The sequence below is a fragment of the Ammospiza caudacuta genome, chromosome 14 (assembly GCF_027887145.1).
Source record: "Ammospiza caudacuta isolate bAmmCau1 chromosome 14, bAmmCau1.pri, whole genome shotgun sequence".
NCBI classification, from domain to species: Eukaryota; Metazoa; Chordata; class Aves; order Passeriformes; family Passerellidae; genus Ammospiza; species Ammospiza caudacuta.
The window spans coordinates 2,314,406-2,335,776 of record NC_080606.1 but is presented as its reverse complement, the minus strand read 5'-3'; the positions used below and the strand labels follow the sequence as shown (position 1 = coordinate 2,335,776).

General features: G+C 41.8%; 1 protein-coding gene across 1 annotated transcript; it reads right to left on the bottom strand.

Annotated features, from left to right (window-relative positions):
* Nucleotides 1-1,747: 1,747 nt before the first annotated feature.
* On the bottom strand, nucleotides 1,748-21,025 carry CHIC1 (cysteine rich hydrophobic domain 1). Its single transcript, XM_058814102.1, has 6 exons — nucleotides 20,856-21,025; nucleotides 14,551-14,605; nucleotides 8,051-8,206; nucleotides 6,454-6,510; nucleotides 6,177-6,236; nucleotides 1,748-5,498 (listed from the first exon to the last, which is right to left on the bottom strand). Exons 1-6 carry the CDS (start codon nucleotides 21,023-21,025, stop codon nucleotides 5,448-5,450), a joined length of 549 nt encoding a protein of 182 aa, XP_058670085.1. The 3' UTR covers nucleotides 1,748-5,447.
* Nucleotides 21,026-21,371: the final 346 nt, after the last annotated feature.

The following is a 21,371-nucleotide window of genomic DNA, read 5'->3' as shown; positions in this document are numbered from 1 at the left end:
TAGATTCCATCTCCCAGATAAACCACAACAAGGAAATTACTGATTCAGTCAGATGTAGAAACAACAGAAATATTTAAAGCAGATCAGAGACTAAGTAAGTAAAAGGGCATTTAGAAAACCATAAGCAAAATTCAGGCATCTATCTGGGAACTAATCTATTTAGTAAATTCATTTGTGTTAATTTTGCAGACTGAATCAGCCTGTGAGAAACACTTCTCACAGGAAGACTGGGAGCACAAATACAAGGAGAATTGGAGGACTGGGAGGACACAGTAATGGAAATATTGAGAGATTCACCAGCACAAAGTGTCAGATGCTGAGTCTGGACTGATGAGTGTCTGCAGGGAACTTGTATAACTACAAGTGAACGAAGAGAAATAGCCCCAGATTTATCACAGAACAGCCATGGATCAGAAATGCAATACAGCCACTAAGGAGACAAATGTGACCCTTTAAATTTAATGGATCACATTCTTTTCACACAAGAGAGGGAACTATCAACACTGAAATAAATACCTGGTGCCTTCTTGGCCATGAGCCACTTACTGGAATATTGTTCCTGGTCACTCCTATTCAAGGAAAATTAATTCAAATAAATGCAAACAGGATGAACAGAAACAGAACTCTGCTTTTGAGAGGAGGCTAACATTTAATTTGGTCTAAGAAATGAAGGGTTGAAGTCTCTCCAAGCTTCACTAAAAAAATAAACTCAGCTAGAACAGTTCAAGTGATGACAGACACAGCATTATAAATACACTGGCACAGACAGCACAGCAAGCTGCTCCACCAACAGGTCTGAGACTGCCTTCCACAGAGCCAGGGCCAAATCCCAAATATCCTCAGCACAGGCCTTTGCTGCTCAGTCTGGGCAATTACATCTCCTAAAGCCCCCAGGGGAATAACCCCTGACTCAGCCCCTCATCCTCCTGTTGGCTGAACACCCCAGAAACATTCCCTGCTTTCTCAGCCAACATCCGGGATCAGCTCCATGCTCCAGCAGCCCTGGCTTTGCCCAGAACCACTTCCAACACAAACACTGCACGTGCCCCTTTCAGGAATGCGTGCTTTCCCCTCAGAGATGAGCCAAAGGCTTTAGTTTGCAGTCCTGCTGTCACAGCTCCAAAGGCAGGCTGCTCACACACACAAAGGGCTGCTGTGCTGGGCACAAACCCCTCTGGGAGCCAGGATCTGTTCACCCTCACTCCCCGTCCCTGCTCAGGCTGGCTCCCTGGCAGGTGGGAGAAAACCTTTCTGCTTTTGGAGGGGAATGCTGCAGGGAGAGATTCCTTCCTCCCTTACCAGGGAGGGTCTGTGAGCCCAGCAGAAAATAATGGAATTGTTAAAGCTGGCAAAGACTTTGGAGATCATCAAGTGCAACACCCTGATCACCACTAAACCACGTCCTCCAGGGCCACATCCACATTTTCCAACACTTCCAGGGATGGGAACTCCACCACTGTCCTGGCAGGAAGGTGGAGCACCAGGAAAATCAGATTGATGATCATGCTTCACTTCTCATCTTTGGAAATCCCTCCTGTGCTTTCCAAGCCTTGTTTGAATGAGCCAAGGTCCTGGCCTGGCTGTGTCAGGTGTGTCTCATTTAGACACACCCCAGCACTGCTGCCATCCCACTAAAACACCTCTACAGAGAAAGACAGAGAATTTCAGAGTTTTTTTTTCCACAAACACATTGCACTACTCAAGGTTTTCATCTTTGAATTTAATTAAAGAAAAATGTCTCAAAGTGATGAAGCATGTCTGACTTCCAGCTTCTTTCAATGGCACAAGCCAGGGCAGTAAATTATAGAAAGCAAGCTCAGTTAGAATTTTATTTTCATTTAAAATAAAAAATAGAGAGAAAACTCTCCAGACGTGAGGTCCTGTTAAAAAAGTGGCTGTTCACTTGTAAACAGAATAAAAGTGTTAAGAACACAGTTTCATACAGCTTAAACAAAACCACTTTTCAGAAGCAATACAAGTATGTTACAACACTGTAAGAACACCGAAAGCAGAAAACAAAAGAATGGCAGAAGAATCACATAACATTGCTTACTAAAGTGATAAATAATTGATGGTGAATGGTAATAGCTGGACATTTTTATTGCTCCAATGGTAGTGTGTTGACAAGAAAATGTAGTAAACTGTCAGTGGGACAATAATAAACATCAATTTATGGTTTTGCATATGGAGTTTTGTACCTATCAAGAAGAGCATAGGAACTTTTTTTTTTGCATTTATCAAAACCACACCAGATTTAATAAATTTTTTTCTCTGTTTAAAAGTCACCCATTTACAACTGAACCCACACTCCCTAAAGTTGGGTGTGCATGTTTGAACACTTGTGTGTTCCACCTCTGGGAAAACACCTTTGGGCAGGTGGGGAATCACTGAGGAGGAGCTTTGATGCTCTGCCAGAGTTCTGCACTCCTTCAGTACTCTCCAGATACTAAACTTTCTAGATACAAACCCAAAGATTTCCTGGATAAAATCTAGAAACAAAATTAGTGTCAACATGTTGATGTGAAGAAATAAACACTGATTTGGTAGACAGTAGCTGCTTTTAGAAATCTACTGCAAACTCCCACTCCTGAGAGGGACCAGTGAATTCCCTTTTCTCCTTCTCTGCACAATGGTGTTGGAACCAGCCAAGGCACTTTCCTTTACCACTTCCACTCGCTTTGCTGACTTTAATCTGTTACATGGCTACAAATTCTGACAGATACCCTCCATGAACACTTCACCAACTCATGCTGATCATTTACTGTCAAAAATGAGATTTCCAGTCCTGGGAGACAGAATTACCTGTGATGTTTTGGTATTACAGGCCAGGCCAAGCAAAAAGAACCTGTGTAGAGTTCACAGCAGTACTGCCAGCTGCCCTCACCTTCCAGTGAGCTGTGAATCCTGTGTCTTTCACATGCAAATATAATACTGCTGCTGGTTTTGCATTTTAATGCAAATTTATCTACTCATTAAAACATGGAGCTTACTGTAAATGACAGGTTTGGCTCTGGTTCTTTATGTTATGGCCACATAATTAAATGTCAATTAAAACACAAAGACAAGACCCATTCATGGTTTGAAGACTGCACAAGTAATAATTAAGGACAAATTAAAATGTATAGGATTTATGTACTTAAAATGTAAACTTTACAAATTAATATCATGTGCTTAAGTGTTCAAGGCCAGTTTGGATGGAGCTCTGAGCAACCTGGGCTGGTGGAAGGAGGGGTGGAATGAGAGGAGCTTTGGGGTCCCTTCCACCCAACCCATTCTGTGGTTCCATGGGAAGTGCCTGTTCTCCCCTTTGGGCAAGTACAGGGAGAAAACAGAGTTGCATGAAGAAGAAAATCAGAACCTGCTGAGATTTCTTGAGTATTTTGCACAACAAAGTTCTGACAGAACTTTTCATTGTTCTGTTAATTACTCCAGAAACTCATTTGTCAGTAAAACCTGAAGAAAGAACTGAGTGTGCCATTTCAGTTTTGGTTTACTCTGCCTTTTCTGCCATTATTTTCTCTGCTTCCAGTTAACACTCATCCCCAAAAAACAGAAATAAATTGGAGACAACGCTTTGCTTGGTTCTGCAATGGAAATCTCAGTTGCAAGGTGTAGCTAATGATAATTCAAACAACACAGGAGGTTTTATTCATGTTACAAATGCAATTACACATTTAGTTGTCACCAATCTACCAGTCAAAGTTTCTGCATGAAATGTGCAGATTTCAAACTGAACCATCAGTCTGGGACAGGAAACAGCACAAACTTCCCTTTGAGTAACAACTTGCATAAAACTGGCCTTCTGTAAACACTGTGTACAAGGAATCTGACCTACTACAGGTATTAGGATGCAATGGTTTGACAAATACTGTATTTTAATAGCATATTGCAAACTGGAGAGATGCAAATACATTCAGAGGAAACCCCAAGTCACCCTGAAACTAAAAAGCAACTTGGGATGATGTTGCAGGGAGTCAAGATGCTGCAAAGAAATGCCTGGACACTGGTAATGAAATCCACCACACTTCCAGATGCTCAGTTATCTGCTGGGCTTTGTTATTTCTAGTTAGGAAAGGCAAGGGACTTGCAACAATTTTCATTTGCTTTCTTTTATCAAGTGCTCTTGCTTAGATCAGCCATTAGAGGAAGTTTTTCTACAGTGACTTCCCTTCCTGAGATCAGGCAAACAGGGAAGAATCCAAAATAATACTGAATTCCACAAGGCTCTCCTGGCTCCCCAGACAGTGCCTGACTGCCAAAACACATTCAGGAGCCCTTTCAACTGCTGCACTTGCTCCCCTCGGCATGTTTGGAATCTCCACTTTGACTGAGATAAAACCTCTTTCCACTGGAAGGGACTTCGTGTCACTAAACTGTGAAAATGCTGAAGTGCAACCACCCCAGTAACAAAGGTGCTGCTTCAGCTTGGATTTGGCTGTTTCTGATTTTTCTCTTCTGGAACGAAGATCTCCGATTTGAGGCTAATTTCTCCTGACTTCAAAACAAAATAGAACTTAACATCCATATATTCCTCACTTCAAAAGAGACTTTAGGGTATTTTGTTAACAACAGCTGCCATCTACCCCACAAATGCAGCTTCTGCAGAGGTGAAGATTTCAGCTTTGTATTTCAGGTGCTGCAAACACCAGCTGAAATACTTTTCAAAATAAAGACAGAAATGCTATGCATTTTTCATCCATTTACTAAACAAAGTGCAACTGAGCCCTACACATCTGACATATGTACAAACTCTTTATGGCTTTCCCATAAAACCAGTGTGGGTGGGGCTGTACAATCCCAGGGGAACGAGCACATGGAACAGATGCTGGGGATGTTGGCAATAGAATAAGAGCTATAATACATTCTGTAAACCTTGGCATACCACACTTTACATTATGCAAAGAGTCAATATTTACAAATCCATAGTGGGTAAACTAAAGAACCCCCTAAATGTAAATGATGATTTTGCAAAGTGCAGGACAAAACCAGTGCTGTTGATTGCAAGTCCTATGCAAGCAGGTTCTACTAAAATCATTACTACTGGAGTTTACCTGGACATTCCTACTGAGGGTTTCTAGGATTGCAACACTTAGGGTGAAATATAGGATGACACAGCTTTAGGATGCACATTGGAGGACAGCAAAGAGAGAAATTAATAAGGCAGCATGCTCAGAACAAGTTTAAGCAGCACTGATGTTAAGATCCCTAGTGGCAACTCTATCAGTTATTGGTAATGTTAAAAATTCAGAGTGCAACATAGAAGCCTCGTTTAACATAAAAAAATGTGCAAATTGTTCTCTTCTTAACAAAAGAAAGTAACAGCAAGGAAGATTTCTACTGAAGAACATTTTTAAGTCACAGCAAAGTAGACCATCTTCTTTCCAAAATCATCTACAAGGCACTAAGGGTAGAAAATGACAGGTAACATGAAAGACCAATGTTGTTCCTCAGTCAGGTCGAAATATGGGGTATTTTGGTAAGAACTCTATTAATATTACCTGTTGAAGAAGGGAAAAAGACAAGAACAGAAGACAGTAACCAAAAAGTTCAAAGCTTCAGCACAATTTGCATGAACATTTGCTAATTCATAAGACTAAATATATCTGAGATAGTCAGTGAGGAGGGAATGTTCCCCAGGGTAACAAAGCAGAGATTGCAGTCATTCTGAAATAGAGGGATTCTGGTGCTTGGCTTTTTTTGGGGTGGATCTCTTTCCCTAAAGCTTACACAATCTTCACATGTTAAAGGGGATAGGGGAGTGGTAGAACCACAGAAATATTCGAAATTCTGCTTTTCTACAAGGTCTGTCTTGTTTAAAACCACATGAAATTTAAATACACCACCAAAACAAACCAAAAACAAAAACACAAAAGAAAAGGTCCAACCAAAAAAACCACATTACTGTAAAGATGTAATATTTCTGCAAAATTATTTGAATTAAAGGGGTTATGAACACTACTGGAAAAGGAGGATAGGTGTTAAGGAGCTATGGACTGGTGCTGGTGTGGGAATCACCCCAATGCAGAAAGTCCCAGTGGGTCTCCCTCATTCCAAATTACAGACAAACTGCACATTTGGCTGGGAGATCTTTTTGCACAGGGTCACCCCTAAGTGAAAGGTTTTCTCTATTAAATCATAGTTCTGTTGAATAGCAATAAATAACAAGCAATACTCACATATTCCATCATATTGCTAGTTTCACATTTCCTTTTACTCAGCTTCCAGTGCAAACCAAGCTAAGGAAATAATTAACAAAGGATTAGCACAGCCTTGTTTGGATGGGTAATGCAACAAGCATTAGCAATACTGAATTATTAGCATCTATTATCTATCTATTTATTATTTATTAGGATTTATATATTTACAGTATAAAGTAAGGAATTATGACAAGATTGTAACATCCTTCATTGCCCATACTCTTAAAGCTGAAAAAACCAAGCACTCTTTTCTTACCTTATGATATAGTCTGTTATTTTCCCATTCTAATAACTTCTGGATTGATCTTCTAGTCTAGAAAGGAAGTCAGAAGTGGATCAGAAATGGTTCAGCAGCTGCTCTCATCCAGCAGGATCTCACTGCTGCATTTCTGGCTAAGGTGAATTTATAATAAGTTAAGTTTTATAAAAGTAGAACAAGCCAAAGAAGAAATACATGGAAGTCTTATCACTTCACTCCCACTCCCCTTTCTTCAAAAAAGGAAAGCACTCATGGGTTTTTTGTTAACTTGGAATCACTGGAAAAATTTCTAAGATCAAGTGCAACTTAGGCCTGTGGCTTTTCCAGAGTTCATTTAGTTAGTAAGATATCCTTCTGAATTTGGTGTTTTTACCTCCCACAGGCAACAGAACAAAGTCTCCTGGCCAAATCCTGCACTCACTGCAGGCATTCTGCTGAAAACACACATTTCCATACATTTAATTTCCAGATTTTGCTAAGGGAATTGTGATCTGGATCTTGGAAGAAACTCTCACCACAAAACTCCAGCTCACAACAAATTATTTTCAACTCTTGGCTACCAAATGTGTCCTTCATGTCCTGCTCTTTCCATGACTGTGGAGAGGAGATGATTTCTCAAGTTCCAGTGATTTTGAAGGTCACACAAAGACAGCTGGGATGATCCTGCATGGTATACATTTAATTTTAATCACTGCATGGTTGTTATCACCCTCACACCCCTATGCAAGTGCCATCATTTCCCCTACCTGGTGCATATTCTCTGCAGCCTTGAGAATTTCATATAATTAATGGGCATTTATTTAGATTTTCACTGGTACAGAGATATTAAAAATGGCTTTAAAACTGCAAATACTCCTTTTGTATCTCTCAGGCATAAACCTCTGCAATAATTTAGTTAAAATGAACTAAAACAAGTCCTGTAACTTTTTAGTGATGCAGCTTCAGTGATGAGCACTTCAGTAAGTTACCACATTAATGCATTTCCAATATTTACTGCTGTGATAAATCAATTCTAAACATAAACCACAGAGGCAATTGACTAAAGTGCTTTCCAAAATTGTTACTTTAGGACTGATTACAGGAGTGGTCAACTCTGTTAGGGGGGAAGTCTAGAAAATAAATTTGTTCTTGTTCCTAACAGAAACAGCACAGTAAAATAAAGCACAACTCTGAAATGCTATGGTGCCTATTGCATACAAAAAAGTGATTTTTAAATTTGAAAAATATTTATTTGGGAGGCGGAGGGAGTGGGGATGGGGGTGTGAAGAGGAGAAGTGATTTTTCAGTCTCATTCTGCCACTCTTTGAAGGTCATGAAAGTTCAGTTCTACACTCAATTCTCAGACCTTGAAAAATCCTGGAAATTTAGAGTATCATATATTCCATTCTGTTTGAACTGAGAGAAGATCAGCTATTCTTAAAACTGGTAATTTGGTGTAATTTCAATTTTTTTATATTTTCTAAGATGGAAACCAGAATAACCTTTTGAATGTGAGACCAAACCAGGGTTTTAAAATGGGGAAGACATTATGAAAGGTTACTTAACCCTACCAATAATTTAAAAATCCATAGGATGTGATGAAAGATGGACTCACTCTTTTGTTAAGACAGACCACAGGCCAGAGGCTGCAGCCCAGGGTGCAGCAGCAGCACAGGCAGCCACAGAGCAGCCACTTCACATTGACAGGGAGGTTCTTCCTCAGGCAGGCGTTCACTCGGCTGATGCTGGTCTTGAATTCCTCAGGGGCCACCTGCAACAGAGGGCTCAGCTTCAGGGAGAGCAGCACAGATGAATTTTCTCACAAATTGCCTCTACAGGTTCAAATGAAAAGGAAATGACACAATCTTCTAAAGCACTGGTCACCCAGTGAGCATGAAAAGTCATTTTCCTGCCACAAATTCATTTCTGGTGTGTGCAAACCTGAGTTCAAAAGCCAAACATCTTTTAGATGAGCAGCTCATCTGTATTTATTGCACCAGAAATTAATAAATGGGCCTGAAAACACAATGGGCCCAGACAAAATCAGAACTGGGACACAGCTGGGCAGTACATGCACTGGCTGCACTGAGCAAAACCACAGAAGAATGACAGATGTCTGCTTTCCAAGGGAGTGTGGGAGCATTGGAGCAAAAATAGGTTCCAAAGAAAGGGAGAAGATTGTCCAAATTAGTGTCACACCAACCTAAGCCTACACTGGGCCTGGGTGAAGGCTCTGTCCACAAATCACTTCCTGAAGTGGCCCATAATGAAGCCACAACTTCCCTCATGGCTGCTTCCCAAAACAGGGAAGCCTGGGAAGGAATCCACTGGATTGTATTGGAGGCAGAGCAATGCACCTTGTACAGGGTTAGGAATAAAACCTGCTTACTGAAAACTAGGTATAAAATACTAATACCTAATACTAGGTACACTTATACCTAATACTAGGTATAAAATACTAATTTTATACCAATACAGGTATAAAATTCTAATTCCTGAATTTCAAAAAGTTTTTGAAATTCAGGAATAAGTATTTTACACCTGTATTGCCACTGCAGAGTCACAGTGGAATTACACATTTTGTATCAGAAAGAAGCTCTTTTCTCCAATAACTGCATTTCTCACCTACTCTTTTCTCCAATAACTCACATTTCTCACCCCAAATCCCTCATTTCCCTACAGAACCCAAGTCACTCCATCTGACAAGCCAAACATGGATTTGAGGCAGTGACTCCAAGATGACAGCCTTGACTCTAATGCTGTCCAGCATCAAATACACAAAGCAGAATAAACCAGGACCAATGAGACCTGACCAGGCAGGCACAACTCAGAACAATTAAAACCCCATTTTTCCTACCTCCCTGCCATGTGCATGCAAATCCCCAGTGTGACCCACAACCCCCACCCAGGGCAGCCCAGCTCTGCTCATCTGGCTCTGCAAACAAGGGCAGCAACACCAACAAAAGTTCATTTAATGACAAAGATCCTTTTCAGCAGGGGCAAAGCCACGGGGCAGGAAATGGACAGGACCTGATGCTGCTGCTCTGCCTTTTGAGCTGAATTCTTTAAAGCATTGCAGGGAAGGGAGTAAATAAATACAACATCTGTTTCCTGGCCATTCAGGTCACCAGGCACTACAGAGTCAGGGGGCAGCTGGCCTTGCACACCAGCCAGGCCTACAGTTAAAAACATGAGAACTTCGTTTGTGATTATTTTACAGCAGGAATTAATAAATACATAGAAAGCAATTATTTTGTCCCCCTCCCACATTAAATAGACTGTTTTGTTTTACATCTACAAATGGAGCAACTTAAAAAAAAATGTCTGTTTTACAAGAGGCAGTTTAGGGGAAAAAAAAATAAAAGAAAATGGTCAAAGAAACCCCCTGAGATCTTTTGTACTGAGACATCTGCAATGAAAAAAATCCCATTGTAATGTGGCAAACTATCCTGTACTTGCATGTCTCTGGAACAAAGTTTTATGGATTTCTTTGCCAGTGCCAGATCTTGTACTGGGATATAACAAATACCAGATGCACATGAGCAAAACCATTTCATCTTCAACGTGGGAGAGTGTTTTGTAGGAGAGAACATCTGGGCTGGTGGTTTGCAGTAACCTCAGGCAGCTGCTGCAGTCACTGCCTCAAAGTGAACTGAGATTCCTCCATTAATTGGCATTCTCTACTCCTAAGGAAGTTTCCATGGGCCTCATATTTAGGTATCTACAAATGGCACTTCCTTTGATAGATCTTTTAGAATTTTATATTCTGTTGATGTGAAATATAAAAATAAGTAGGTTTTTTTTTTTTTTTCCTAGAACCCATTCATACTTTTGTAATGAGACTTCCTAATGAAAGAGAATGTTTCCTTTTCCTTTAGACACAAAGTTTACTGGACTTTGACAACAACACAGCCCAGCCTCCAAATGCAGCTGAACAAACTTGCCCAAGACAATGGAATGGCACAGCCCAGAATTTAGTTTAACAAGAATAGCCCTTATCAGTGATAACATCCAACATGAAGAGAACTCAACCAGATTCTCAGATCACAGATGGCAGAAAAATTTGGGACCTAAGAAGAAAGCCCAGGGAGATTCCCTATTCCTTTGATAATTTTTAGGGACTCACTGTTCACATTTTCAGATGAAAGCTGAAGTACTCTCATTCCTGCAGAGTAAAGGGCTAAACTAGAAACCAACTTTGGATGCCACTAAGCACCAGAAAATTCCCATTTCAGGAATTTTGGTCTGATTTTACCTTAATATAGCATTATGAAAGCAGCACTACCTGCTAACTCACCAAATGTTTTCATGTAAAGCTGAATCACTTGGCTACAATATAAAATGAAATTATTTAAGATGCCTTTGACTAACCCCAACTATTGGATTGTTTCTGCCTTTAGGAAATGAAATCACAACAAATATTTCTGTCACTAATGTCACATCTGAAACTAAAGGAACTGGACAGCAAGATAAGCCTCATGTTGTGATAAACAGAAGAAATCACATTTCTGTTGCTCAGTTTACAGCTCAGTGACAGTTAAGCATTGTTACACAGTGATTAAGAACAAAATACCTGTAAATAACTGTTCTAATCTAATAATGAAATGGAATCCAAATGAAAGTCAGCACAGAACTGTTGATTTTCTGACACAATTTGAACTCCTGCCTTCTTGCAGGTACAGTTTTTGAAAGATGTCTGTGAAGGGGCTGATGTATTTCAAACAAACAGAATTAACAGCTCCTCCTGCACAAAGAGCTCCCTAAGAACGCTCAGTTTTGAGGAATTCTGGAAATCTCTTGGAGAGTTTGTGTCTGGCTCTTGAAAGAATGAGATAAGCACTTTGCTCCTGGCTGTGCTGTACACCTTGGGAAGGGACATCAGCTCCTTTGAGGAGGGAAAAAACAAAAAAAAAACATAAAAGGAAAGGAGGGGGTGTCATAATATTTTACAACAGGATGCAGAGAATCTCCAAACACAGGAAGGGAGGCAGCAAGGCCCAGCAGGCCTGATCTTCCTCCTTCAATCATCATCATCAGCAGCCCTATCAATCACACAGCACAATGCCCAGCCCTCAGTTTATGGCTCCCCCTGCCCTGCACTGCACACTCCTCTCTGGGCAGGACCCTTTTGTTTCAAAATCAGAGCAGGAAATTCCACTTTTCCCCTTCAGGATCACTGCCTCCATCACTTTCTGGTCACCTGGAGCAGTGGGTGCTATTGTGCTCCATATCACAGAGAATATTTTGGTAAAAGCTTTTTAAGAGAATTAATAATCCTGCAAACCTGTAGCACACAGAATTTAAATTTAACCAGCATTCCAATTAAGGCCAAGGTCCAATTACATTATTAGAAGTTAAATATTGCCTCTGTATTAAATGTAGTCAAATCTTTTCTTATAATGCTCCTCTGAAAAGCAGCCTGGCTTGGGATTTACAAACCAGGTGAGTTTGTGTCTCATCCTGCAAGACAAATATTAATCCAGCTGAGTGAGCCACACCAAACATCTGATGCACCTGGGATTTTCCTTTCCTTTATTATTTTATTGTCTGTGCTTTACCCCCAAATGTACACATCCACCTCTCCCAAGGAAAGCAACAAATGAAGTCTCAATTAAACACTGAAGATGTAATTACAGGCATGTAGCTCCAGGCTAACCTACAGCAGCTATGCAGGCTCTGGAAAACTGGGAGATGGGAAAATGGGGGAATGAGGGGGATTCCAGATTGCAGAAAAAGAAAATCAGAAGGTTTGCTGCCTTCATGATGTGGAGGGGCTGAGGGCAGGAAGCTTAAGGAAATTACTGACACAAGAATGTGGCATAAACCCCAAAAGTTTGTGCTTCTGGGAGAAAGGTGTAGCTGCAGAGTTTTCTCTAATTAGCATTTTCATCCTGCTTTACCAACCTACATCTTTTACATCTGTATTTATTCCAAAGAAAACCAGCACCACTGAGAACTCCATCAAGCCCATTTAAAGGCTTCATCTCTTACACTCCATTAGCAGATGGGATTTATTATTAATATCAATTCACAAAGCCATTCAATCTAATGTTACACAGGCAATATGAATAAACTATGGCATTGTCTTAGAGGAGCTGAGGACCGATGCAAGTTCAGAGTAAACATTTTAATCCCAATTTGTAAATATTAACAGTCACTGTTATTCATAAATTTTGATTTCATAAAAAGCAAAAAAATTACACTTTAACCACAAAGAATGTTAATGTAGGGTCTCAGTTGAGTATGACACTGATTGTCATTATTGTAATTATTTAACAGGGTATTTGAAGAAAAACTTACTGAAAAAATGACTGAATTTTCATTTCCAATAGAGATTAAGATGATTGACTGCCTCAACCAGAGGAAGAAGCAGATTCTTTATTTCTTGCAATATTACAAACTGAAAGACCCACAACTGTGGTTTTTAATGTCTTTCATGGCAGTGGTGGCAGGCAGGAAGAAAAATGTGTTTACTATCTTGTTAGACTGGCGCTCTCCCCTGACAAAAGGGAATTCATTTCCTTGCTCAGAAAGCCCCTCAAATCCACAAGACAACAGAATATCCAGATTGTCAGCAGAGGAGCATCCCCACATACAGCAAATCCCTGCCCATGCCACTCCTGCAGCACTGATTACACCCAGGACAAGAAGGGTAAATGCCAACAGAAGAATTTCCTCTTTTCTGGCTTTGCTAAATTAAGTCCAAGCACTCAAGTGAACTTTAAATTAAGCTTTTGTTCACTGTCTAACAGGAGGACAGTCAAGTGGAAAATGTGACAGCCACTGATGCTGGTATTAAAAAGTGTAGACAATATATTTTAGAGAGACAGAAAGAGGTGAAATTATATCATTAAATTTAGTTTTAATGTTTCTTGCCTGGCATTTTCCACAGGCTTATTTATAATAAACTACAACTTGAGCAAAAGAACATCAAAATTGTTTTTTCTAAAATGTATTGTGGCTGTTCAGTGATCAGAAAAGAGTAAGCCTCAGACAAGGTGGTGAAATGTAAGTGCTGTCAGCAGCCCTCACACTGGAATCAGCAGGATTTGTCTTTCTGAGCTCAGTGAGATCCAAAAAGTCCCAGGCTGATTTTCAGCACCCAAAAACTCCAAGCAGAACCTGCTGTTCAGGGGTGCTGCTGGCAGAGCAGCTGGGCAGCCTCAGCACAAGGGTTTTATTCCCTGGGCTCTGGGGTGAAAATGCAGGAGGAGAAAGCCCAGCTGGATCTGGCAGGAGCAGGAGCAGCCACTCAGCTGCATTTGGTGATTGTTGGGATGACTCAACCTCTGCAAGGGGCTGCAGAGGGAGTGCAGCTCTATGGGAGGACATGAGAAAGTAGAAAGAGCCAAATAAAGTTTTTTCTTCCCAAATTCTGGAAAAGATACATGAGGGGGATATAAATCAAAGCAAAAACAAAGCACTAGAGAGTGAAACAGCAGGAAGGAAAAAATTCAAGAGAAAAAGAATTAAGCAATTAAAAGATTAAAAAATATAATTACAAAAATAATTTAAAATTAACTAAGAATTTAGCTAAGATTGAATTAATAGCTACAAATTACTGTTTCTTACACTTGCATTAAGTAAGATGACAGGACTCCAGAGAAAGCAAGAGACTTGTCACCACCAATTTTCAGAACTAAATGGTAATTGTGAAAATGTACTAAAATCCTCCTTAATTTGTAGATTTAACACTATGTTTTGTTCTGTACAACTTCAGCTAAAACAGATTCACTTCCAGAGCTTTGTCTGAACAAACTCAAGGCTTGTCAGGCATATTCAAAAGAGAGGTCTAGTGTTTGTAGAGATTTAATTCAGCCAGGAGGGAGCACAAACTCCAGGTATTTCAAAAGCAAGGTGAAGTGAGTGCTGCTTTCATGTCTGCATGGAAAACAGTGGGATCCATGGGGAGCTTTGCTGTGTTTGGAATGTCAATAATGATAACAATCACTGCAAATCCTTCTTGTTTCCAGCTGCACTGAGGGTGGGCAGTGAGCAGCTGGGTCACACAGGCCACAGGGAACAGTTTTGAGTTCATGCTCAGGGATCCAACACAGAAACCACTGGATGCACTGGCTCCTCCCATTGAAAAGAACAGTTTAATCTCACACTTACCTTCCCTGTCAGAACAGAAGGAAATTCTGTATCAAACTTGTTGCTCAAGCCAAACCTTGAAAACAAAAGAGACAAACAAAATATATTCCACCTAACTTACTTTGTTTCCCTTAATAAAAAAAATGTAATAAGAGTTTTTACTTTAAAAAGAAGCCACTGTTAATGTTTTTTGCCCTTACATTTGCATTATTTCACGGGCTTTGATCTCAGTTAACAAAGGTCTCTGTGCATTCAGCCATTTCAGACACAAACACAGCTCTCCTTACTTCAGTACCTCCAGAATGCAAAAATCCTGTTCCAATTGGATGGCAGCAAGTTTCAATCTTTGATTTCTGTAAGAAAAAACCCTCCAGCTATGAGATCACAGGTTCAACAACCCTTTTACTTTCTTACACATGCAGTTGTTCCACATGCAACAGATGAAGTTTGTTTTAAGGAACCCATTCATCATCATCTTAGAAATTTATAACTATGTGGTTTTAAAAACTTCCTTTGGGCTGAGTTAAGGTACCTCATAAGAGCCTACACAAAGGAGACTTTTACAACAACTGTGAAATTCAAGAAAATTAAGTTTTGGGTACCACTGTGACTACTTTTCATTGAAGTGTTTTGGGGTTTGAGCAAAAGGTTTTCCTTATAACCAGTGAAAGCTCCAGGGAGCTGGATTTGGCTTGTAAACCTGTTACCACTTATTCCAAACTCCTGAACCTTTAAAATTCAGTAATTTAACAAAATACAGCAGCAGCTGGCCCTCAGCCACAATCTGCATGTCTGATGAAAGTTAAATATATTGTACATCAAATCAGCTCTGCTAAACTATCTCCTGAGTATACGTGTTGAAAAAAACCAAAATACCTGAAAGAATCACTGCCAAAAAGAAGAGCACAAATACTTTGGAGTTACTGAAGAAACAAACTTTGCTTTGAGTCAAACTGACACCTGCCATACTCCAAACTGGTCCCAAACAATACCAGAATTGCTGAAATATCACAGACTTGTGGGATGGTTTGGGTTGGAAGGACCTTAAAGGTCCCAAACCTCCCTGGACATCAGTGCCCATCATCAGATCTCACACACACTCCTGTGCACTCTGTAATACCCCAGATCACAAAATTGAGAACTGAAATTGCTCCCAGGTAACAAAAAATCAAATCAACCTTAATGAAGAGAGAGGCAGAGCAGAAGAACTTGTGCTGGCTCTAGAAACCCAGTGACTGAAATGTTTGCCAACAACACTGGTGAAGTTCAATCCAGTCCTTTGATGAATAATTTAAATTAGAGCCTCTTGCAAAGAGCAATATTTGTGCAAAACATTACAAAAATCCCCAAACAGTAAAGCCAGTAAGATTTTAGGCAAGCACAAAGGTTACTAACATAGCACATTTCCATTCTCTGTACTTTGGTAAGTCAGCCTCCACATTTTGTACCTTTTCAAGCTGAAATCTTCCAGGTTTTGTAATGTTATATATTTAGTTTTAAGGAAGCTTGGAGAGCAATGAAGTAGTCTTCCCAGTCTTAAAAAAAAAGAAGACTAAAATTATAAAGCACATTCCCAAGCTTGCTTTGAGGAACCCAGACTTTTCTGTGCATCAGCAATGGAACAACCTGGAATGACCACAAAGCAGGAGCAATCAGACAACACAATAAAAGAACTACTGGAAAATTGAAGAATTATTTACTCTACCCATCTAACAGACCAATTCCACTAAATCAGCCAAGGGTCCATCTTGTCCTCAACACTGATTCTTACAGTGGCCAGGAGGAGTTTAGGATACAGCAAAAGAAATGAAAAAAAAAAGAGCAAAGATGTCCCAGCTGCTCCTCAGAACCCTCCTCTGACCTTCAACAATTCAGAGTTCAAACACTTCCTAAGCCACAGGTTGTGGCTTTTATCTCACTGATCAAATATACTCATGAAAATTCCCATTGCACCCCAATTTCCATAAAGAACAAATTAAATTAGTGCTTTCTGATTAATCTGATTAGGAATGCAAGATCACAATGTGCTTTGGGTTAAATTTCAAAGCTGATGTTGGGACACATTAAAACCCCCAAATAACTCATTTTTATTAGTTGCCAAAACACTCCCTTCAGCTGCAGCACATCCAGGAAACCTGAGTTACAGAATGGCATCACTCCCACTGACACTTGTGAGCGCCTAAAGAATATAACTTTATGTTTTAATTATACTTTAAACACTTTATTTAGTCAGAATCACTGATGGCCTTCAGCACAGTTTTACTGAAATATCTCTGGAAGTTTTACAGACTATTCTGTGATTATTTACTACAGGGCTTAGAAACATTAAACTCCTCTTAGATGGAGCAAGGGGGTGACCCAACAACCAAATAAAATAAAAAGATTGAAGCAGGATGTTATACAGTTATACAGCTTTACAACTGTATAACTGTTGTGAAAGTACTGAAGTGTATAACTGTTGTGAAAGGCAACTTTGTGCAAGTACTGAAGTGTTATTAGAACCTTCCATGTAAAGAAGTTAAAATCTAAAGTATTGATCAAGAGGTAATTAACTTAATTAGACTTCCTATAACAGACTGGTGATCTAGCATGAGCAGGAAATTAAATCTTTGAAATCTTCTAAAATTCAGTATATTTAACAATGACAATTATGAATTCCAGTAGCTGTCCCTTAAGTCATTCAGAGCAGCAGCTGGTGGTGATTTATTTCTGGGCCAGTTCTGTGACTCCTCAGTGCAAGCTGCCCAAAGTGTAACATTTAGCAATTCAGATCAGTCACCCACGTTCTCTGTTGCACTTTCCTCACTGCATGACAAGCACCTCCCAGAGCCAGGCACTGTTTCCTGGAGGCAGAACCAGGATGACCTCACTTGCCACTTCTGGCCCTCCTTCCCTGTTTTCATGGATGGCACCAGGCAAATCCCATCACCTCATTTCCCCCATCTGCAGAGAGGTGAGAACACAACTTGTCCCAGGGAGCTATAATAAGAGAAATGCATCAACCCCTCAGTAAAGGCTGAAATGAACATCTTGAACCACCAGTTGCAAACCCCACCTGCAACAGGTACACAAGATAATGTTTATCAGTTTACAAAGCAGGAGCTCAGGCTTTCTGTCCCCAGAACTGAAACACGAAGAGTTTGGAAATACTTTTTACATTTACAAGAGAAATATTTCAAGGTGCTTTGCCTTTTTATTTTATTTGACTTAAACCTCACCTCATTCTCAGCTCTCCCACTCCTGTATTTATAGATAGTAATCAGCCTTACTAGACTGCACAAGTTAAACCTGTTCAGTGAAGCTCTCCAACCCCCTGTGAGCAGAGCTCCTTTCCCCACACCTAATCCAGGTCATGTTTAACCTCTCTGCAGAGTGGAGCTCACACACTGCTCTTTGTGAGGTCTCAGCTGAGCCTTGGCCAACATTAGAGGGTAAAGATGACATTCCTCAAGAGCCCTGAGCTGAAATCTCCTTGGACATTTAACATTCCCCAATTCAGAACATTCTCCTGTGGAGCCAACAGCTATCCAAGAATCCTTACCCATGGATGATGTTTTGGAAAATGAAATTTTTGGTAATGAATGGAAGGCTGAGGTCATTTGCTGTTTTAAATACATGGAAGGTGGAACAATACCAGATAATACTCAAATGTTATCTCAACTGGCTCTTCCCTCTCTTCCCCAGCTGATGAAAATAAACTTTTCATCAGCACCTGTGGGTCCCTGGGGCACTCCTACAGAAAACAGGATACAACACCAAAAGTCAACTTCCACCCAGACTAGGAGGTTTGCAGACTTCAGCAGCAAGCTGGATACTAATGGCAAAAATATGTTTAATTGCTATTTCATTACCTCATTACCATCCATCCAAATGGACTTAATGATATGGAAAAAATATAGCAGATAAATACAACCCTACAGGCAAGTTACAGTTTGCTTACTGCTCTGGTTTTGGAAATTATTGCCTTTGCTTTGCTAGGCATGACTCAGTCCTCACTACAAATGTCTGTGCAGATCCTTGGATACACCAAGCAGCCACACTGACTGTGGCAGAAACAGCAGACAAGGTGCTCAAAACTCATCAAAAGGGAATTGCAGAAGAAAAGGACCTAGTAATTTATCTGTGCTAAAATTCAAAAGCTTTCAAAAACAATAAATATGACAGAATTTTTTCAAAGAATCCTGGACAAGATGAACATTGATTTTGCCAACCATTTTTACACACATCCTCTCTAACTAAAATAAAACAAATACACATTACATGGTCATTCTTACCACACACAGGGGTAGAATGGCTAGCAAAAGTAAAGTGGGAAAAGCAAGATCCTGCCAAATACCCTCAGAAAACTCCTGAAATTTATATTTAGTACTGTTGGATACTGCAGAATAGTTACTCTGTCAGAGCAAGCAGCTCACTGACAAGGTCATAAGAATAAAAAGTCTCTTGCAGGAAACTGAGTGTTTGAATCTACCAACTTGGGAGCTTTGTAAGAGAACTGGACATGAAAAGCTGCAGCAGATGACCCTGGAATTTGAGAACTATCCCTTCTCTATACACCAAAAGTATCCAAGAAGGCCAGTGTCAGCTGAGGAACAGGAGACATCTGAAACAAAAATCCAAGGGAAACAATGGCTTTATAAAGATAACTGGTTTTCTTTTTTTAATAAAGTCTGACCTGCCAGGACAGATATTTTCATTAGCAAACAACCCCAGGTTTTCCTGGATGACGTCTCTCCCTTCAGTAACTGGAGCAGGCTGATTTCAAAAGCAGCAGCCTCTGTGTGATCAAAAAGTGACAGAGTTCCAACACACAAACTCCTTGGGAAGCAAACCAGGTCCCATTTAACAGGAGGTTGGGATTATGTACTCCAGTGCCCAGGGTTTACTTGCATTGTATTGGTAACATCCAAGAACTGTTTTTATCACTATAAGGAGATTTTAAAATACAGCATGAGCTGATAAAAGCTGCCTCCTACCATGCAGGTAGGTCCTGTTACAGGAAGAAAACTGAGAGGGGTGGGAGAAAGGGAAAATAAGTTGGATGGGAACAAGGGCACATAGCTAAGGATTTCCACTTCACTGACAAGAGTGCTTTTTGTGATGCAGACATCCCTAGTTCTTGGAGATGCTCCTGCCCATCCCAAAAAGATGCTGGAGCCAAGCAGGACCTGTAAGTAACATCACTAACACACAAAAAGCATCACAGAAAGCAAAGCAGATGAGTGTGTAATGTTTTTTTCCAGTTCAGCACTTCAAATCAGGTAGCTCCTAAGATGGGTACTTGGTATTCTGAGCATCTTTGCCTGTGTTCCACCTCTCCTTTAGTCAGGCCAGCAGCTCTTTGGGGTGAGGACACAAAGAAATTCCATCTGCACGAGCAAATGCACTGCGGTGCAGCAGAGCAACTCCCCACTGGCACAGCTCAAGGCAACCCTGAGGACACAGATCCAGCCCCACTTCCCCAGCACGGCAGAGCCTTTCCCAGCCAGAGCTTCTGCTGCAGTGCCTTACAGCACACTGCACCTACTTACAGAGAGAAATGGGAATTTTATGCAATCCAAACACAAGCTCGGTGGGTCTCTGCACAATACATAAATTTCAATACCTCCCTCCCTGCCATGAAAATTAACATGACAACCAACAACTTGTTAAGGATGTACTTGCTTCTATTTAATTCTTCAGCTTGCTGGAGCAGGAATACTAAGAAAATCCCTACGAGTAAACTTTACATATAAGGAAACACAGCTTGCTCGTCTTCTGTTCAGCTGTTTAAATGAGCAGCAAACATTCTGGCTCACGCTGTGTTCCAGTGATAAAAACACTCAATCTAAACCAAACTCTCAACTAAGTTCGGGGCAGATAAAGTAGAGCACGGGCAGGAGCCTCCTCTGCAGTGCAGTGTGGGGGCTCCCTGGCTCAGCTGTGGCACACAAGGGTCACAGCGAGATGGTCTGAACAGGCTGTTCGTCCTCGAATCGCCTGGACTTTGCTTTTTATCTAACAAATTGTTTGGATAAAGAGGAGCAAGCAGGGAGGGCTGCCAGGGCTGCGCTGCAGCCTCTGCACCGACAGCCAACTCCGGCTGTTCATTCACGGCTGCCTGGGGGTTCCCTCGAGCTACCGGAAAATGCCCATGTTCACCAGGTTCCCCTCACAGACAGGGGACAGGGGCGCAGGGCTGCGGCTCTCGGCCCCGCGGGGCGGGAGCCTGGGGCCGACAGGGCCAGGGCACGGAGCTGCCGCTGCCCTCACCCCTCCCGGCGCTCCCGCCCGGCTCCACCGCCCCGCCACACCGGCCCCTCACGCTGCCCCCGCTCCTTCCTTACACGGTGATGTGCCCGGCGCCCCGTACCGCTACGGGATCGGGCGCGTCGCGGGGCCGGGGCAGCTCCTGGCTCCGCACCACGGGCTCGGGCTCATCCTGCTCCTCCTCGTCCTCCTCCTCCAGCTCGTAGATCGTGTCGAAGTCCGCCATATTGGGCAGCAGGACGCTCATCGCCGGCCCTCCCGCCGCGCCTGCGCAGCGCGCGCGGGGGGCGGGGCCGCGGTCGGCCACGGCGGCGGGAGGGCGGCGCGCAGGCGCAGCGCGGCCCCGCGGGAGCGCTGAGGGGAGCGTGCCGCGTACGGTGCCGGGCCGCACGGTGCCGCGGTCGGGGCCAGGCTCACCGCGTCACCCCCTGCGCGAGCTCCCTGGAGGCGGTGGGGAGCAGCCTGCGGCCGGTGTTGGTGGCCGCTCAGGTGCGCGCCCCTCGCCGCTCCGGGGCGGCGGGTAACGAGCCGGCACGGGGAGCTGCTGAGAGGAGTTAGCGTTGGTGGTTACAGCGAAGGCGGAATAACCTCGT